General features: G+C 33.9%; 1 protein-coding gene across 4 annotated transcripts in view; it reads left to right on the forward strand.

Annotated features, from left to right (window-relative positions):
• LOC111004083 (protein grainyhead) overlaps positions 1 to 16865 on the forward strand; it is a 70262-nt gene that overhangs the window by 35167 nt on the left and 18230 nt on the right. For 3 of the 4 annotated variants that reach the window (XM_022274923.2, XM_022274926.2, XM_022274924.2), the window contains exons 3-7: positions 1855 to 2058; positions 7882 to 8041; positions 8388 to 8801; positions 11323 to 11477; positions 15726 to 15888. In XM_022274923.2, the coding sequence (XP_022130615.2) occupies positions 1855 to 2058; positions 7882 to 8041; positions 8388 to 8801; positions 11323 to 11477; positions 15726 to 15888 (1096 nt within the window). The remainder of the gene's footprint in view (positions 1 to 1854; positions 2059 to 7881; positions 8042 to 8387; positions 8802 to 11322; positions 11478 to 15725; positions 15889 to 16865) is intronic. The other variant, XM_022274927.2, reaches the window with a different exon arrangement.

Here is a 16865-nt window from a genome sequence, read left to right on the forward strand (position 1 = left end):
TACTATTATTGCATGTAGTTCGACTATTCTGTTTTAACTTGGATTGCGGAGTCAATGTGCGCAATTTTCGTATTTCATCATGACCTCCAGATTAATCAATAAACTACCAGGAACAGGAATCAGGTAGAACTACGATCCGGTCAAACTCGTCCGACGCGTGCTTCCAACATTTTTTATTTATTTATCTGCATCGTCGTATACCGCTGGGTATGACGTCAGGCAACCTAAACTGGTTGCGAGGGAACAGGGATTTGCCTTGTATCCTTCCGGTTCTGCAAGTGTGGTGGACCTGTTCTACATTCAGGTTGAGCGGTACCAAGTTTCCCCCATGACGTATAAACAATACATACCTTTTTATTTATAAATAAAACTTTTTCCATTATAATACTAGAGAACACCAGCTAAGTACTTGTATAGAATAAAATATTAATACTAATGTAAGACATATTGCACTTATATTATTAACGGCGTCTTGAATACTCATCACACAGTTTACGTGGCAAATTCAGTAAGCACTTAGCTTAGCGTTTACCCCTGTAAACATCGCATAATGAGTAAACATCTAAGTTAGAGGTAGCTGGATAGCGTTGATCGTAACCCCGAGGGCCCATCTTAAGGGCGGCAGAGGGATTTGACTGTAGATCCAGCCGCGTCAAGTTCTGCATTCTTGATGCGGGCCTGCATTAGTGCATTTCCACCTCATTAAAAAAAAGCGTTGAATGTAACGTAGGTTCTAATCCTGTCTGATAACTTGTTTGGTGAACTGGCCACTAGGCTTGCTGAGTCACTCAATGTACGCAACAATTAGTACGTTGTATCGTCACATTATGACGACTGCAGATGGTTACAAAGGTCAGTATTCGTACCGAAATGGTCACACCTAATAACTGGTTCGTAACTTGTAGTCAGTCTCGTAAAACTACGGTACGGGTATTTCACGCTGCTTCTTCAATTCATTCAATAGTTTCAATGAAAAATGACCTCATGTTTTACCACAAGTAATGCGGGCTTAAACGTCATAACACAGACGAGTTTTCAAAGCCATGAAATTAAGAAATCGCGTAGGGTTTATTCATTAAGCTTCAAATAATATTAAAAATAATTAATATTTTTTTTCTTCAATTTATATTTTATATTATTATTCAAATAATATTGAAAATCTTTAATATGATTAGAAATGAAATCAAAGTCACAGTTAGACACACAAGAAAGTACACATAAGTATACTAAAATTAAATAGACAGATTTATGCATTTTGAAAAACAAAACACAGTATTGTCTTTTATTAGCATAACTTTTACACATTAAAAGAAAGCTGAAGCTATGTATAATTATAAACTTATAATTATTTTACACAATTTTAAATTTTTTCCGACGTTTCGCGTGCTTACAACATGCGTGGTCACGGTGACCGTTCTTCACGACCAATCCGTTAAAAAAGTGTTTTCTTTAAAACACAGTAACTTAATTCAAAAGTTTTTATTCCTGCCTGACCAGAAGGCCTGCTAAGAAAAAATGCTCAAAATCAATCTAACTTGTGAAACAAATGCCCCATTCGTAATAGTGTTTCCATTGCGTGCTATACCTTAAAGTTAACTTTAATAATTATGAAAAAAATCTAATAATTATTATAGAATGTATAATATATATGTCCTTTCCATAAATATTTGCAGCGTGCACTTACACTAAAAAACCATACCAACCCGCAACCTTTAATTAGAACTCTTAATTTAAAAATTAATGGCATGCTCACACATTTAACACGATTATTTTAAATCGTATATAAAGTAAATGTTATGTAAAATATTTTTAGTAACAATATTTTTGCTAACCTAAATTTGTTTTTGTCAATAGAAGGCGCAAAGAAGTTATGGAAGTGAGTGGTGATTCCTGGCGAGCCTATTACACCACGGGTCCAGAGCATCCCCTGAGTGCCGCCACCTCTGCAGTGCTGGGGGTTGCAGACGACCAACAGCCGCAGTCGCTCGTCACAGATTACTACAAACTCCCTCCCCTCGGACAAGATACCCACTTAACCCTTCATAAGGAAGTATGGCAGTAAGTAAAGGGAAGCATTAAAATATGAAGTTAAATACTATTGGTGAATAATTGAAAATTTTACTTAAATGTATTATTGTGCATGTTCTTACTTCTCTTATATGTTTGATATAAATTAAATAATTATATATCGATACATATGATCCCTGCTACCGCCTTTAAAAAAGTCTTAAATATCTCACCAAAATCATAAATCTTACATGAATACGCTCCAAAATGTATAAGAAAGATAAATAAATATATATACTATATTTAGGTGTATTACAAATATTGCACTGCCTATTATGTTAACTGAGAAACTAATTTGAAAAAGTCTTCTGTATTTAAGTAAAACATTTTTTTACAATCTTGTTACTAACTGAAAATTATTTAAGCACATATTCTCAAGTATAATAAAACATTAAAATTGTATATGTAAAAGCTAAATCTAGGCGTTACTGTGCTCTATCTAAATCGCTATATTAAATTAATTACCCAAAAATTACCGCATACTATTTTTTTCTAACAAGACATTTAATACGTATTCAAGCCTAGAGATATAAATTACAAATTAAAGAATGGATCACCTATCAGTGTTTGGAAATATTGTGGAAAATCAATTGTCGATTCTCACGGCAGTACATCACACCGTTCGTGCATGGTAACAATTATCATTATAATCGATGAATATCGAGGCGCTCTTAATAAGAGAATAAGTTCGCGTAAAATTTATATGTAAACTATGTTAATATTTGCCTTTTGTGTTGTAAGTGTAGTACAGTTTTTATGCAGTTCCTTGTGTTGCTTGCCGAGTCTCACGGCTGACTAGACAGAGACATAGGCCGCGTGGCTTCCGGCCCTAACGAAAGGTGTAAGAATAACAAATAATAAAAATGCAAATGTTCCACTCAATAAATCATAAGCGCTCATTTGAATACCTATAGCAAGATTAACGAAAGAATTCGCAACTGCTTGGAGCGTCTTATCCCCTTCTGCGCGTATATCATGTTAGAAATTAACATATTTGTGCAGTTCGATAGGGAATTTAATCAATAATGTTAACAAAAAAATAAAAAAAATAAAAACATAAATACAATGGAATATTAATATGTTCCATTGTATTTATGTTATTCGTTTCTCTATATTTATATGTATTTCGCTACTATATGCAAAATACTTAAAATGTAGTACCTACATATTAATTAGTAGTAGTATAGGTAGTTTATTTTAACATTATAATAAATATAGTATGAATTTTTGATATTGTTTCAAGTTTCCAAATCCTAGTATTCCAAAAGTAGCGTATTAAAATGATAGTGATAATGCATTCAACGGTATTCCCATAGAAACGCGACCCCGATCAAATTATCCTCGCTCTTTGAGAGTGGTTGTTAACAGCATCCATTGAATGCGACACAAAAATGAGCAAACGCCGTGACACATTCTCAAAAGAAGGGAGTGCATAATGTTAACAGATCTACTATATTCCGTTTTATTCTTTTATGGAAATTTTATTATACTGCATAAACACGATATTAAAAAGTTAAACTAGTTCTAATTCACATTTTTTTAAAATATATTCTCCGCTTTATTAAGACCATAATAGTCAGGATTCCATATTTCACCCGTGGTTTTATGAGACAGCTCGAAGATTAATCAGTTTTTGCACATAAAACTTATTTTACCGAAATCAAATAAAATAAAATGAAGCGTTCTGCCACACGTGATGACTTTTATGTTTTCAACTCAACCTTCGCATCATAGTTTATTCTAAATTCCTGATTGTTTTTCGCTTGTCATCTCCGTCGCTATGTACGGGAGTGCATAAATACAAATAATGACATGAGACGGATGTGGCTGGAAGCGGCTCACATTGACAAGGACGCCCAGGACTTGTCTGTGCATTGTCGGCACGCGTCCCACGCGCCCACTCCAGCGAAGCTATTTCTCATTCATACATTCAAATATTATAACGAATGCCCAACTCGCCCGCACCCATCCGAGTCTGTCGTGTCGCAGCTCGCGTTTGTATGCTAATCCATTATATAGTTCAGTGCCAGAGCATCAGATTCGGCTCTCTGTTGCCTAAATCGCCAGTGAGATTTGAATTGAATACATACATAACGAAATTAACTAGTGCACTGTGCTTCGTGCGTCGTAGGCGGTAACATTTCGTAAAAGTGTCGTGCACGGGCGACTAACTTCTGGTTATCTTGTAATGTGTACGTAGAGTATTAGGTAAAAACATCCGCCATAACTAATCACAACATAAGGTTGAACATTTGCGTTAGTGCGACGCATTGAACGCGCCTTACGAGCGCTTCAACCTCCTGACCCCTACGTTCCTATTCACATCTAATAGGAAAATTGTGCGATAAAATATGTTTTTCATACAAATTTATTTGCTAAATTTCTACGGATTTCAAAATGTAAATCACGTAAAATACCCCATCAAATCGTTTAAGGGAACTTAAATAGCTATATATAAATGTAAACTTACAAAATATATTTCGCAATTGACGTTAATAGATACCTACTTCGTAAATAAAAACAGTCACATATAAAATGGCAATGTCGCGGTTTCTTTACAAACCTCGGTAGCTGGAACCGTGTGACCCATTTACATCTGAAACCGGTTCCTCTTGAAGATATCTGTATTGTTAGTAGGATAGCAGTTAATACCATTCAGCTCCCCTGGAATTACCCGTCCCTTTGAAAAGATAATGTGTAAAAAGATAGACTTCGTTAAGTCCCTTTAAAGTGATGGTCATCGCACATCGAGCAATCAGGGCTTGACCATTCTTGGGACATCTGTTATATCTTTTTTTTTTGTTCTGGAACAGCTGAAGTTTTCAAACGGTTGTTGCTACGACACTTATATTATTAAAATTAACTAATAATTACTAGCACATGTACCGCAGAAATGTTTACCTAACGGGTTGACCTATAGGTAAAGGAAAAAAACTAAATGCCTTAAATTGGAAAGTGCGCAATCAAATATTTAAGTTTAATGGCTTGGACAAATGGCGAAATGTTTTCAATTAAAGTTTTTTTAAATGTATTAGATATCAGTTCCGTGAGAAAAGTAGCAATAAACCTACATTTTATCGAATGATATATTCAAATAGAATGGATTTACGTTACTCACATCCGCTGCAAGCGCCTTCTTCATCTGGCTTTATCTTTTGATAGATTTTAATCTATTCGTCAAACGATGTTTAACTGTCGTCGCCTTTGATTTTTATCGTCTACGCAGTCCAAGAATAACTGCTATGTCGAGAATAAGAAATTATTATTTATTTATAGATTATATCTCCTCGAGAGCTACAACATTACATTAAATCAATTAAAGCTTTAACTACTTAAGAAACATTTAACCTATAATGTGAACATACTTCTTGCTTTTAACACATACCTAACTGTAGATATTAAATATGCTATCAACAACGAATGTAGTAAATTAAATTTATTGAGGTTATGTCTTCCTGTGTAATTAATTAATACATTAGATATGCATAATTAGCTTGTGGCGTGTGCGTGTGCGTATATCGAGGAATTTTATTTAGAAAACGGATTTCTTAGATGCGTTTCAATTTAGTATCAGATAAGACGACACAAATGTATAATTGTAACGGATTCATTTCACGAGGGCTGGGGTGGAGAGCATTATGAAAGTTTCTTCATGTGTGAAAGGGTGTTAAGTAAACATTGCAAATAATTATAAAGGTGATCGCATCTGATATATGAGTACGGTCCCGATTATCCATTCATAGAAATTTTTATATTTGCATTCGAAAAGTAGGTAGATAGGAAGGTGAATTCCTATTTTATTAAGCAGTGAAATGCTAATGTTGCAACATGACACTGTTATCAGATTATAGATCTTGAGAGACTGAGAGAATGTAACTGAAAATCTCAGAAGTATTTTCACTTACCATAATATTATATTCAGTAAAGTAAACAACATGTTATCAATTATCTTATTAATAATTCTTTTAATAAAAAAATATTAATAAAATGTAATTAAAAGATCATACAAATTAAATTTTGTTGATTTTAATTAAATGATTTCTAAATAAAATATGTACCTACCTACAGTAAACAATGAAGTTTTAAATAAGTATTTATGAAGTGTTTTAGGTATTATTATAATGTCAATTGCATTAAAAATAATGTTAAGGGCTCAGCTGCCGACGAAAGGCAGTCTGTGAGCTTACAATAAATGACAAGCAAACAACGCATTGTACTCAACGCAAATGAATAACTAAAGTTTGCCACCTCGCCGTGGGCATGCTGTACCCAGATTAACTGAACATAATTTGCATCTTTTGTAATAACATCAATCTTTTTTACTGAATGTCAAAACATTCCCTTAATACTTTATTACTCGAAGTCAAAAAGAAATACATAATTAAAATTTGTAGTCTTATCACATGTAAATTTCACACTCGTGTATTTTCAATACTTATGCATAAATCGTAAAGAATGAGCGATGGCAGACTTGCAATTGGACACGGCTGGATCAGCTTGCGGGAGGTCGAGTCCTGACCGAATCACATGAAATAGTGCCAACAGGGATTCTTATCTAAAATAAACATCAGAGCGCCAATGAAACACGCCTTCAATTATCATAAATCGGCGCACTGACACCGACGAAAGCCGCGCCCCGCAAGGATGTCCACGACTCATGTGCGAACAAATCAAGCGAATTTAATGTAACTGCCTCCGTGGTATTTGTAATAGTCTTAAATGTTCAATGCCCAACAACAACATTTTATGGGCGATTTATAGTTATTACATTGTAAACAATCACATAAAAACAAAATGGGTTTGACGGAAATATATTGCGATTAGCGCTAAGATTTAAGATCTTTTTTATTTTCGTTTTACATGTTGTGATCGTAAATTACTATTAATTAAATTAAATAAATATTGTATTTTCTTATACGTAAAGCTAGCGGACTTTATTTAGTTAACAATTAACATAAATTAAAAGGTTATAACTCTCATTACTTTGACATGTTTAATGAACGTTTCCAAAGAAAGGATTCTAGTATCGGGTGACAGAATTTTTAGAATAATCTGACATTATTATATGAAATATAATATGTATGCGGTGTACCTAATCATTTTCAAAATAAATAGATTTGATGTTTGATATAATAGATACAGTGTGCAAATTTGGTATGATAAGAGAAATATTTTTTACTTTTTCTTAATTTGTAGTTTCGGATTTTCTATGTTACTTTCCTGTCAAATTAATTCTCAGATAGTAACAGGGATTTATCTTAAAATATAAATCCTTAATAATGATTTTAAGATTTCATTTAGGAGAAATGTTTTTGATTATTCCAATATGATTTATAGAATGTAATTTTATGTAAATAGTAATATTGCCTCTCTATAATAAGTAGGGGTCCGTCTGTCCATATGTCCTGTACCTTTAAGTACCATTTTTTATTATTTAGCATAAGGAGAAAATAAATCCTAAATATTTTTAATTTATTAAGATAGTAATATTCATCCATACTTAATGAGAAAATATCTCTCTCACGCACATTGCATGTCACATAATGTATATTTTTTCTGTATTTTATGTTCATTTATTAGTTTTTCAGGTTTAAGAGTTTTAGATACTTTAATGTAAATGTTTAACATCATACAAGAATTGTCAATAGCCTTGTTTTTATAATTATTTCTATTACCGATAAATGTAGTAAATTAGTATATAAATCTTAAGTTTGAATAATTACTCTTAAACAAGTGATTTTGCGCGCGCACTGCAAAGTAGATAATATAGCTGCGCGCGCGCAGTATCGCGAATGACGCCCCTCCCCTCCGCAGGGCCGGCGGTACGCTGAAGGCAACCAATGGAGCGCACGGGGCGGAGCTGGGCGAGCTGTCGGGTCTGCTCCACGCGGGCCTCGTGAAGCGCGAGCCCGAGGATCTCAGCCGCAAGGTAGTCGACGAGCCCGAACACGCGCTCAAGCCGCCGCGACACAAGGTGCGTCACACGTCCGTTCGCCGCCGTCGCGCGCGCACGCACTTACACACTTTCTTTGCCGGTCACTCATGTTTCATTCGTTGCGATTCACGTACGATGCGAGCCGCTCGCTCTAGTCGCTCTAACAGCGCCCGCCCGCGCCCCGGTCTGGCCGGCTCGCGCCCGCCCAGCGTCCACCGCTACAGGTGAACCGCAGGACTATCCGGCATAGTTTGATAAGTGATCGTGTATAGACAACTAGTGCTAGGAGCTGTGAACTGTGCTTTGACGCGGCATGTACGCGTCGACGTTACGGAGTGGACAGTTGTCGTGGGAGAGCGCGTGTAACAGGCGCGTGTGTCCGCAGGTGGCGGTCGAGGGGGGCGAGGCCGCATCGCCGTCGCCGGTGCCATCGCGCGCCTCTTCGGCAGGCTCGCTGCTGCCAGACGCGGCCATGTACGCCGCACAGATGTTCGCTCCACCGGGCACCCCAAGCCCCACACCTTACGGAGAACAATACACGCGGCAGTCTACCACCTTCTCAGGAGAGCCCTACTATAGAGAATACTTCGTCGGTGATGGCTACCAACAGAGAGCTGCACCTCCATATAGTGATACGGAATCACCTTCCGCCTCGGCGTTTGGTGAGCGCTACGCGGCGCCTAGATACCACAGCAAAAGTGTGATCGCTGCGGCTGGCCTGACTGTTGATCTGCCTTCACCGGACAGTGGCATTGGAGCTGATGCCGTTACTCCTCGAGATCACACAGCTGTTCAGCAGGTCGGTGCCACGAGTGACACGGGCGCGGGCGGGCGGGCTTCCCAATCACATTAATTCATGTTAGCCACGCAAAACACAATGTATCTAAAAAGTCAAGGAAGATAAAATGTCTTTTACCATATGACACAAGTTACCAGTTTCTAACTGGATATATTTTTTTTACTATAAAGCATCTTTCCTTGACTTTTTGGATATCCCAGGCGCTTCTGTCATTTAACTCTTTCAAATGTTTTTTTTCCAATAAGAATAATCTGGCAGAGTTAATATTAGTACATCTAGTCTTTGTAATACGTCTTGAACTATTACAATGACATAAAAAATAACTACATTATCTACACATCAAAATCTTCTAATGATTACTGACTTAGACACCTAAGAAATTCCTTTTTTTTTTAATATGGTTTTTATATTCAACATTCTGAGAAGCCCCCCCGCTCTCACTGGTCACTGGTTTTTTTTATATATTTTTCAATACACTTAATACTAAGCCGCTTAAGACATCAAACAATGAAAACGTCGAACAAAAAGTAAATAAAACAAAACGATCACATAACTTCCATTACGGCGAGTAGAAATGAGTTAATATTGATTATGCTAAATACACATTTTAGTTTTATGTAAGTTCAAATAATGTTACGTATTTAATAGACATCATCTAAAAAACTTAAGGGTTGCCAAAATATCTTGGCTAGATATAGTATCAAATAAGTTAAGTAATTTAACTTTTAAATTATGGTTAGTGCGATAAGTAGCCGACATTCGAAAAGTCTAATGATACGATACAATTTAAAAAAATACTTATCACTAATTAGGTATTTGGAATCCATTATGAATTTGGTTTTGGTTCATTAATAAATCTAAGTAATTTGTAATGGTATAAGTCTAATCATTACATAATGGATTACATTTCAGTAAATTTTTGGTGTTCAAAAATGAGTAAGTATTTTTTTGAGCTGATTATTTTTAACAAACGAACACTTCCAAACGAATTAGATAAACAAAATATTTAGAAGCATATTAATGAAACATATCTTATGTATGTTAGGGATTTCTTGGTAAAGTAAAGTGCTAATAAATTGTTAAAATTAAATATTTTTAATGTATGTGATAACGTATGTTTGTCTTCGTAAAACTATGTAACATAATATTTATGTAGACGGCACGTAGGCACGTGACTAGTTTCATTTCATATAATATTCGCCATGTGAGACCTTCGGAAGCAATCTGTTATACATAAATTAATACATACATATTTAAAATAATAAATTGACACGGTTGAAATATAATCGGTTTAGTAGATAAGTGGTATTGAAGGACTAATTCTTACTACTAGGTGTGGCGCTCACGAGTATTCTCGATTCTAACGCTTTATTGTTTATTGTACTTAACTAGGAATTAACTTCAATAAACTTAACTTGATTATTACGTTGGCTCAATTTGTGTCTCGAACTAAAATCTAACTAAGCTGACTAAAACCGGAATACCGATGTAATTAATGATAACAAAATTCTATGTAATTTACCTAAGTAAATGAGTAATTCTTAATGCCATAATAAAAGAAAACATTTTATGGTTATGTAGAAACGAGTCGTCAAAACGTTTGAATATATTCTTTTGTGTTATATACTATATCCCTAAGCTAGGGAGGATATTAGTATAGATTAGATCAAAAATAATTAGATTAAACTAACTATTTCTGATGAGGACTAGTGAAACCGGTGATATTATACTGATGTAATTTTTATGAAAAACGTTTTGTATATAAATAAAGCTTTTGTCGCTTCATGAACATCAGATTCATATAGTTTAATGTAAGGAGTTATAGATAATATCATGTCATCATAATGCGTAGTAAGGATTATTTATTACAATCACACCACCAATTCATAAATGATAAATTTATTTTTATTTTATTGTTAATTCATTTCACATGCACAAACTTTAAAAAATGTACAATAAATATGTGAAGTGTTGATGATTGAATTGAGTTAGTGCTAAGTATTTTAGTACCGGTGCCATATTCGGGCATAGAATTATATCAACTTTTAGTTGATTGTTTAAAATATAATTATTGCTAGTTAGGTATATTAAATATATTGCAAATTGAGAACATTCAAAGCTTACTATAAATTATTTATTGTTTGAAATCACTTTAATAGAACATAAATTGTAATAATAAATACTTACTATGGCCGAATTTTCTGTTAAGATTTGTTTTTTGTTTCGAATATTTAAACTCCCTCCAACAACGCTTAGTAAAATAAGGGTATTGTAATAATAAATAATTATCAACTTTATATTACTACAGACTTAAGTATTTGGGTTAAATCGGAATAGAGACAATAGATCATAAAAGGCACACATTTAATTTTAAGTATTCGTGTGAACAAAAACAAAACGGTTAATTAAACAAAGACACTTCAGTGGAACCAATAAATCGAATTAATTTAATATTTTCACAAAATGTATGCATGCTTTGATATAAATGCAAGATAGCATAGTAATCAATTTAATTTTACAGTCGTTCGAGTATACAGTAATATGTCAGCAGCCAGTGGGAGACGATGGTCGTGGGACTCCTTCAGCTCACCACTCCCCCGCGCAAGCTCCGCGCACCCGGCCCTGGCACGATTTTGGCAGACAGAACGATGCCGATAAAATACAAATCGCTAAAGTGTGAGTATTCATTTATATTCTAAATTCGAATTTAATTATTATATTAATTTAGTATTTTTATTAGTAATACTAAAGGACTCATTGGTATTAAATTTCATGTGAACGAAATAACTAAACTCAAATGTGTAGTCACCGTGACCACGCACGCTGTAAAGCACGCGAAACGTCGGAAAAATTTTAAATTATGTAAAATCATTGTAAATTTATACTAATACATAACTTCAATTCTTTAAAAAATTGTTTTCTTTAAATGTGTAAAAGTTATGTCAATAAAAGACAATACTATGTGTAACCCCGCTACGAATAAAGCCTTAAGATGGTCACTTAAGAGTCAATTCAGCATCACACATTTTTATCATACGTCATCGACCTCTAATTGGAACCGTTTATAGCATCAAAAACTAAATTTCAATATTTTGAAACAGCTTAGATAAATTTTGTACAAACTAAAACTAACAACCAAGCTACACTTTGCGCGTCAATTAGTTACGCAAAATTTTATAAATTCAATTGGATAAATTAATTAGCATTTAGCGATATTTCTTAATGAAACGTACAATTGAACATGAGATGAAGGGAGCAGAACTGCTTTTAAATATGCAAAATCACATTCTTTAACGCATATTTTTCGTAGCTCACATTTGCCGGATGGCATTCTAAATGATATGTTAAATAATTGGCTTGCTTAATCACCTTGTACGAATTTATAGACTGTGGTGCTTGAATTTTGCATAAACGTTAAATAAAATATAGTAAAAATAATAACAAATAAATTCAAACTTTAAATTCAAATTCAAAAATCATTAATACATGTCGGTTATATACACTTATGAACGTCAAAAAAAGAAGAAATATACAATAAAAGGTCTGTATATGCAAAAGAATATAATATAATAAAAAACTAAAGTTTGAATACTGTTCAATTAGTTACTAACTCCGCAAATCATGTTAATCATTTCGCATATTATGCTATATTTATATACCAACGGGGTATTTCGAACAGCCAATATACGATAATATTTAATCAAACGCACAAATCGCATAAGCTTTTGTAATTAGTTTGAAATTACTTTCATTATAAATTGTTAAAAAAAACAATATTTTCAAAACATTTATTCCGTGATGCAAATTGTATTTTTAAATCACTATTATACATTTCTTCAACCCAAATATAAGTTTATTTAGTTTACAATTGTCAAGTAATATTCGTTTCATGTTCACTATTGTCAAAACCAATTTTAATGAAAAGTCAATTACCTTAAAAAGTAAACAACTTTTGTTTCACGGACGGTTACAAATCATTTTGTCAGTAGGCTTAAGACGCTAATAGATCGTGGGTTTTTAATATAGTTGTCAAAAAATAAGTACAAACGCACGTGGCAGCTTAAATCTTTGAGGATGATATTTCGTTATACAGAGGTACACATATATATAGAGGTATATGGATACTAAAATATAAATAAATGGTTAGTATGATTTTTTTTGTTTCCTTGGCTACGAAAATTAAGACTCTTTCCATACCTTGTATTTTGTCAAAGAAGCATTAATTCAAATGACTCAACTTATATTTTTACGTATATAATTTCCATATTTCAAACCTAATTTTTCACTAAACATACAACAGCGGTGTTCAAATGCTTTTCTATACTTTAAATAAAATAAATAACAAATGTTTTGTGAGGCTATTGCCCTGATCCGACGACATTATGTGCCAGTTAAAGTGTTTTTTTTTCTTATCAGTAAGTTAATTGTTATATACGCTCGATTCAATATCTATAAACTATAAGACAGGTTTAATTCAACACCATAAATATTTCTCGAAACTTCTTTCCTTATGTTTACCTTTTTTCATGCTTTCAAAGGAAATTTCAAAGTAATACAGGAAGTAAGTATAACACTTTTATTTTAACACACCTTACACTATTTCCAATCTAGAAAAAGTAATAAATTCATTTTGAAATTGATTATATACCTATATAAGAAAACTAGTATGGCAAGAAAACGCTTTTCAAAATTATTAGTGAATTAGCATTGCTATCATACCAATTAGCTGTTAATAATGCAGACACTTTTTATTGTAAATTTTGGATAAGAAAAAAATTTCCAATGAAAAACAATACTTCTCACAGTTAACCAACCGTACCTAACTAACACTCGTTAGGTTTTAATGGACTGAAAAATTAAAAGTTGGTAAATTAACGTACGATATGGTATTATATTTACTTTTCCACTTATACCAAACTGGTATAGAGATCCCGTTGCCTGTTTGCTTCTAGTATAATTTCAGTCAGGAAAAGGAATTCATTTCTAGTAACTCAATCTTTAAATGTGTGCATTACTTTTTAACATCTTGAAATGTTTCGAGACTTTCAAATTACTTCCTGCGCGATGAATTGCTCTTACACCTCTAAGTGGTTTAATCTTTCTCGTTTAAACATTACCCTTAATCTATACGATTATACGTATATAGTGCATACATAGATACTAATTACTAAATGCAATCATACTGACGATACAGGATTGCGGTCTGCACGCGATCCTTACATCATCCAGTCCATATATGTTAACGATTACAGAAAGCATTCCTTTTATATATTAAGACATTTTTTACTTTTAATGTACGTACTGAAATTGAATTCACACAAGTATAAAAATAATAATACCATTATTTTTGATTATTCCACCAAAGATTGAATTTTCCGATTGGTATGCTAGTAATAATGTAAGAACAAATCCACAGTTATTTTATACACTAAATGTAAACTTTTACGATTGCAGTTTCTTTTAGATGTGTGTGTGCAACGTGGAATCGTATAGTCTATGACAAGGATATGCCATCTAAACAAAACTGAATAAATATAGCGAAATATCATAGTAAGTGGTAAAGTAATACACAGAGGGTCAGATTTATGCGCATCTAATTTGGCGGCGCTGCTCACAGGCCCCGCGGGACGCCTGCGCACTCTTATCTTATTGTGCGTTTTTATTGCGAGCACTTTGTTGTCGCTGCAATCCAAGGCTTTTTGCTCACTCATCAATTTCCGCGCCTCATCGATTGATTTATTCATGAAAGGCCCTCGTCTTCACGCAGGAAGTATCCTTTTTTTGGCCCCTGTGCTGCTGAAATTTGTAATGAACCTCATTGGAAAACAATACGTTATTTATAACTGAATATGGCTGAATCCCAGGTGATAAAATATATACGTGACTATATACGGCGCAATTTTTATGTCCACCCTTTGTATCTCTGAACATCCTATTTGTAGTCTTAGTGAAACTTTTTACGATATGCATTCAAAGTTAAGGAACATAAAATAATTCACCAATGACAATGGAAAGCCAAGTCACAAATGGAAATTACGTTCAGTAAGAGAGAATCAGATAGGCGAGCACCGCTGCGGCCGATCCGTCAATGTCGGCCCGAGTTTGCATTGCACAGCCTTTATCAGTACCAACTCAGTTAAATCGCAAACATCAGAGGAATTGTTTACCAAATTGTTTTCAATAAGCTTTAAGTAATGGTGTAAGCTCCACTCGAACTAAGTCGTTGCAAGCTCGCTATCTATTTCGTTGTTCTATAATTTATCGTTGGAATAAATAATTCGTGGGGATTTATAGCTTTTTATCGTGTTGCGTATTTTAAGGGACTGAATCATGAGGTGTACTGATAATGAAGGGGACTGATTTGGTCTCGCAGGCATTGAGCGCGTGGGCCGCGGATTGAGATCGCCACGTTATTGGTGTTGGCCGTCCTGTGCATTATACCGAATAATTTTGTCGCGATTTTCACGCAATAAGTCTGCAATGACACGCAGCACGCGATACCAGCTACTTTTATTGGGGTTTCCCTTCCGTTGTGTACCGCAGGAAACATCGAGAAAATATAGTTTTTTACCACGTTGAGATGTGGAAATCCACGTCTTTATGTAATGACGCAGCAGGCTTGCGGACGGTGCAATTAAGATTTCAACTTTTTGTCATCTCTTTTATTGCTACACTTCAGGGAAACTTTATTGTCGCATGTTTCTGATGATAACTATCTCAAAGAAGAAATCGCGTTTTTTTATATATAAAATCTGGTTTTACTGTACACGTTTTCTAAACAACGACTCTGTGCCTACTGGGCTACTTCGTAACGTAGCAACTTTTACGCTATCTAGATCTATTCATCTTTATGCGATGACAATTGACATACACGTTATCTGATTACAGTTTGACAGGTATGCTAATGCAGTGTTTTTTCCATAGGTTTTCACCGTACGGATTCAAGTACCACTTAGAAACGGCGAGTAGCAGTTCGCAACGGCGAGAAGATGACCGAATAACGTACATCAATAAGGGCCAGTTTTACGGCATTACGCTTGAGTACATCCACGATCCTGATAAACCGCTTAAGAATCAAACGGTTAAGGTAAGTGTTATTCATAATTTTGTTCAAATATGTTCATCGTGTTGTGAAAAATTTCTAAAAATATCTGTTGGCGGAATAATATCAAGTAAATACAAACGGGTGTTTCCGACTATATGTTTGTATTACATATATGAATAACATATGTCTATATATCCTTAATTAAAATCAATTAACTGATAAATGACAACCAGATATTAACGATTTGTTCCATTATTTTCTATATTTAATGTAAACTATCAGCATTACTTAACAAAGGTTTTAAAGGTACATATTAACAGGATTGTTCTCTAATTATCGGGTCATTGATTTATTTAAACTTTTATCAAAACTTTACAAGTAGTAGATACATTAAATCCTAATATCAAAGTGGTAATTTCGAACCAGCTTCAGCTTCATCTCGTGAATTTTATATTCAAACATTTATTTGTGAGTCGATTGAGCCTTAGCCCTTAACGGTTAAAGGCCGGATGTTTACCTCACTTGGTACTTAGAAAGCTTACGTACTTACTCAAATGACCGTAAAACATGATATTCAAACCAGTATACCTAATTATCATGCAGTGAAAACTGATGAAAATATATAATGAATTTTATTGTGTTGCACATAATATTAACACTGCATTTTATTGCATTTCTCATAGTAATGATATGTATTTAGTTCTTTTATGTTAAACTCGTCCTGTACCTGACCACAAGTATTAGTTTCACCGCTCCTGGTTTCATGTTTACCTTCACGTATTCACTTTCATAACCACCACTTTTTATTGTAAAAATACCGATATTCTTTTTAGACGAGAATTATTAATACCTTATAGTAATGGGACGTTTATTAAAAAAACTGTGGAAGATGAAATTTTGAATTACATACATAATCATGTTTAATTGGTGTTACAGTAATAGTCTTAATTACACTTTATTATTGATCTAGTAAAGTCCTAATTAAATGACACGATTCGCGTGATTGAAGTCGTTTAATA

This window comes from Pieris rapae, chromosome 1 (genome assembly GCF_905147795.1).
Source record: "Pieris rapae chromosome 1, ilPieRapa1.1, whole genome shotgun sequence".
NCBI lineage: Eukaryota > Metazoa > Arthropoda > Insecta > Lepidoptera > Pieridae > Pieris > Pieris rapae.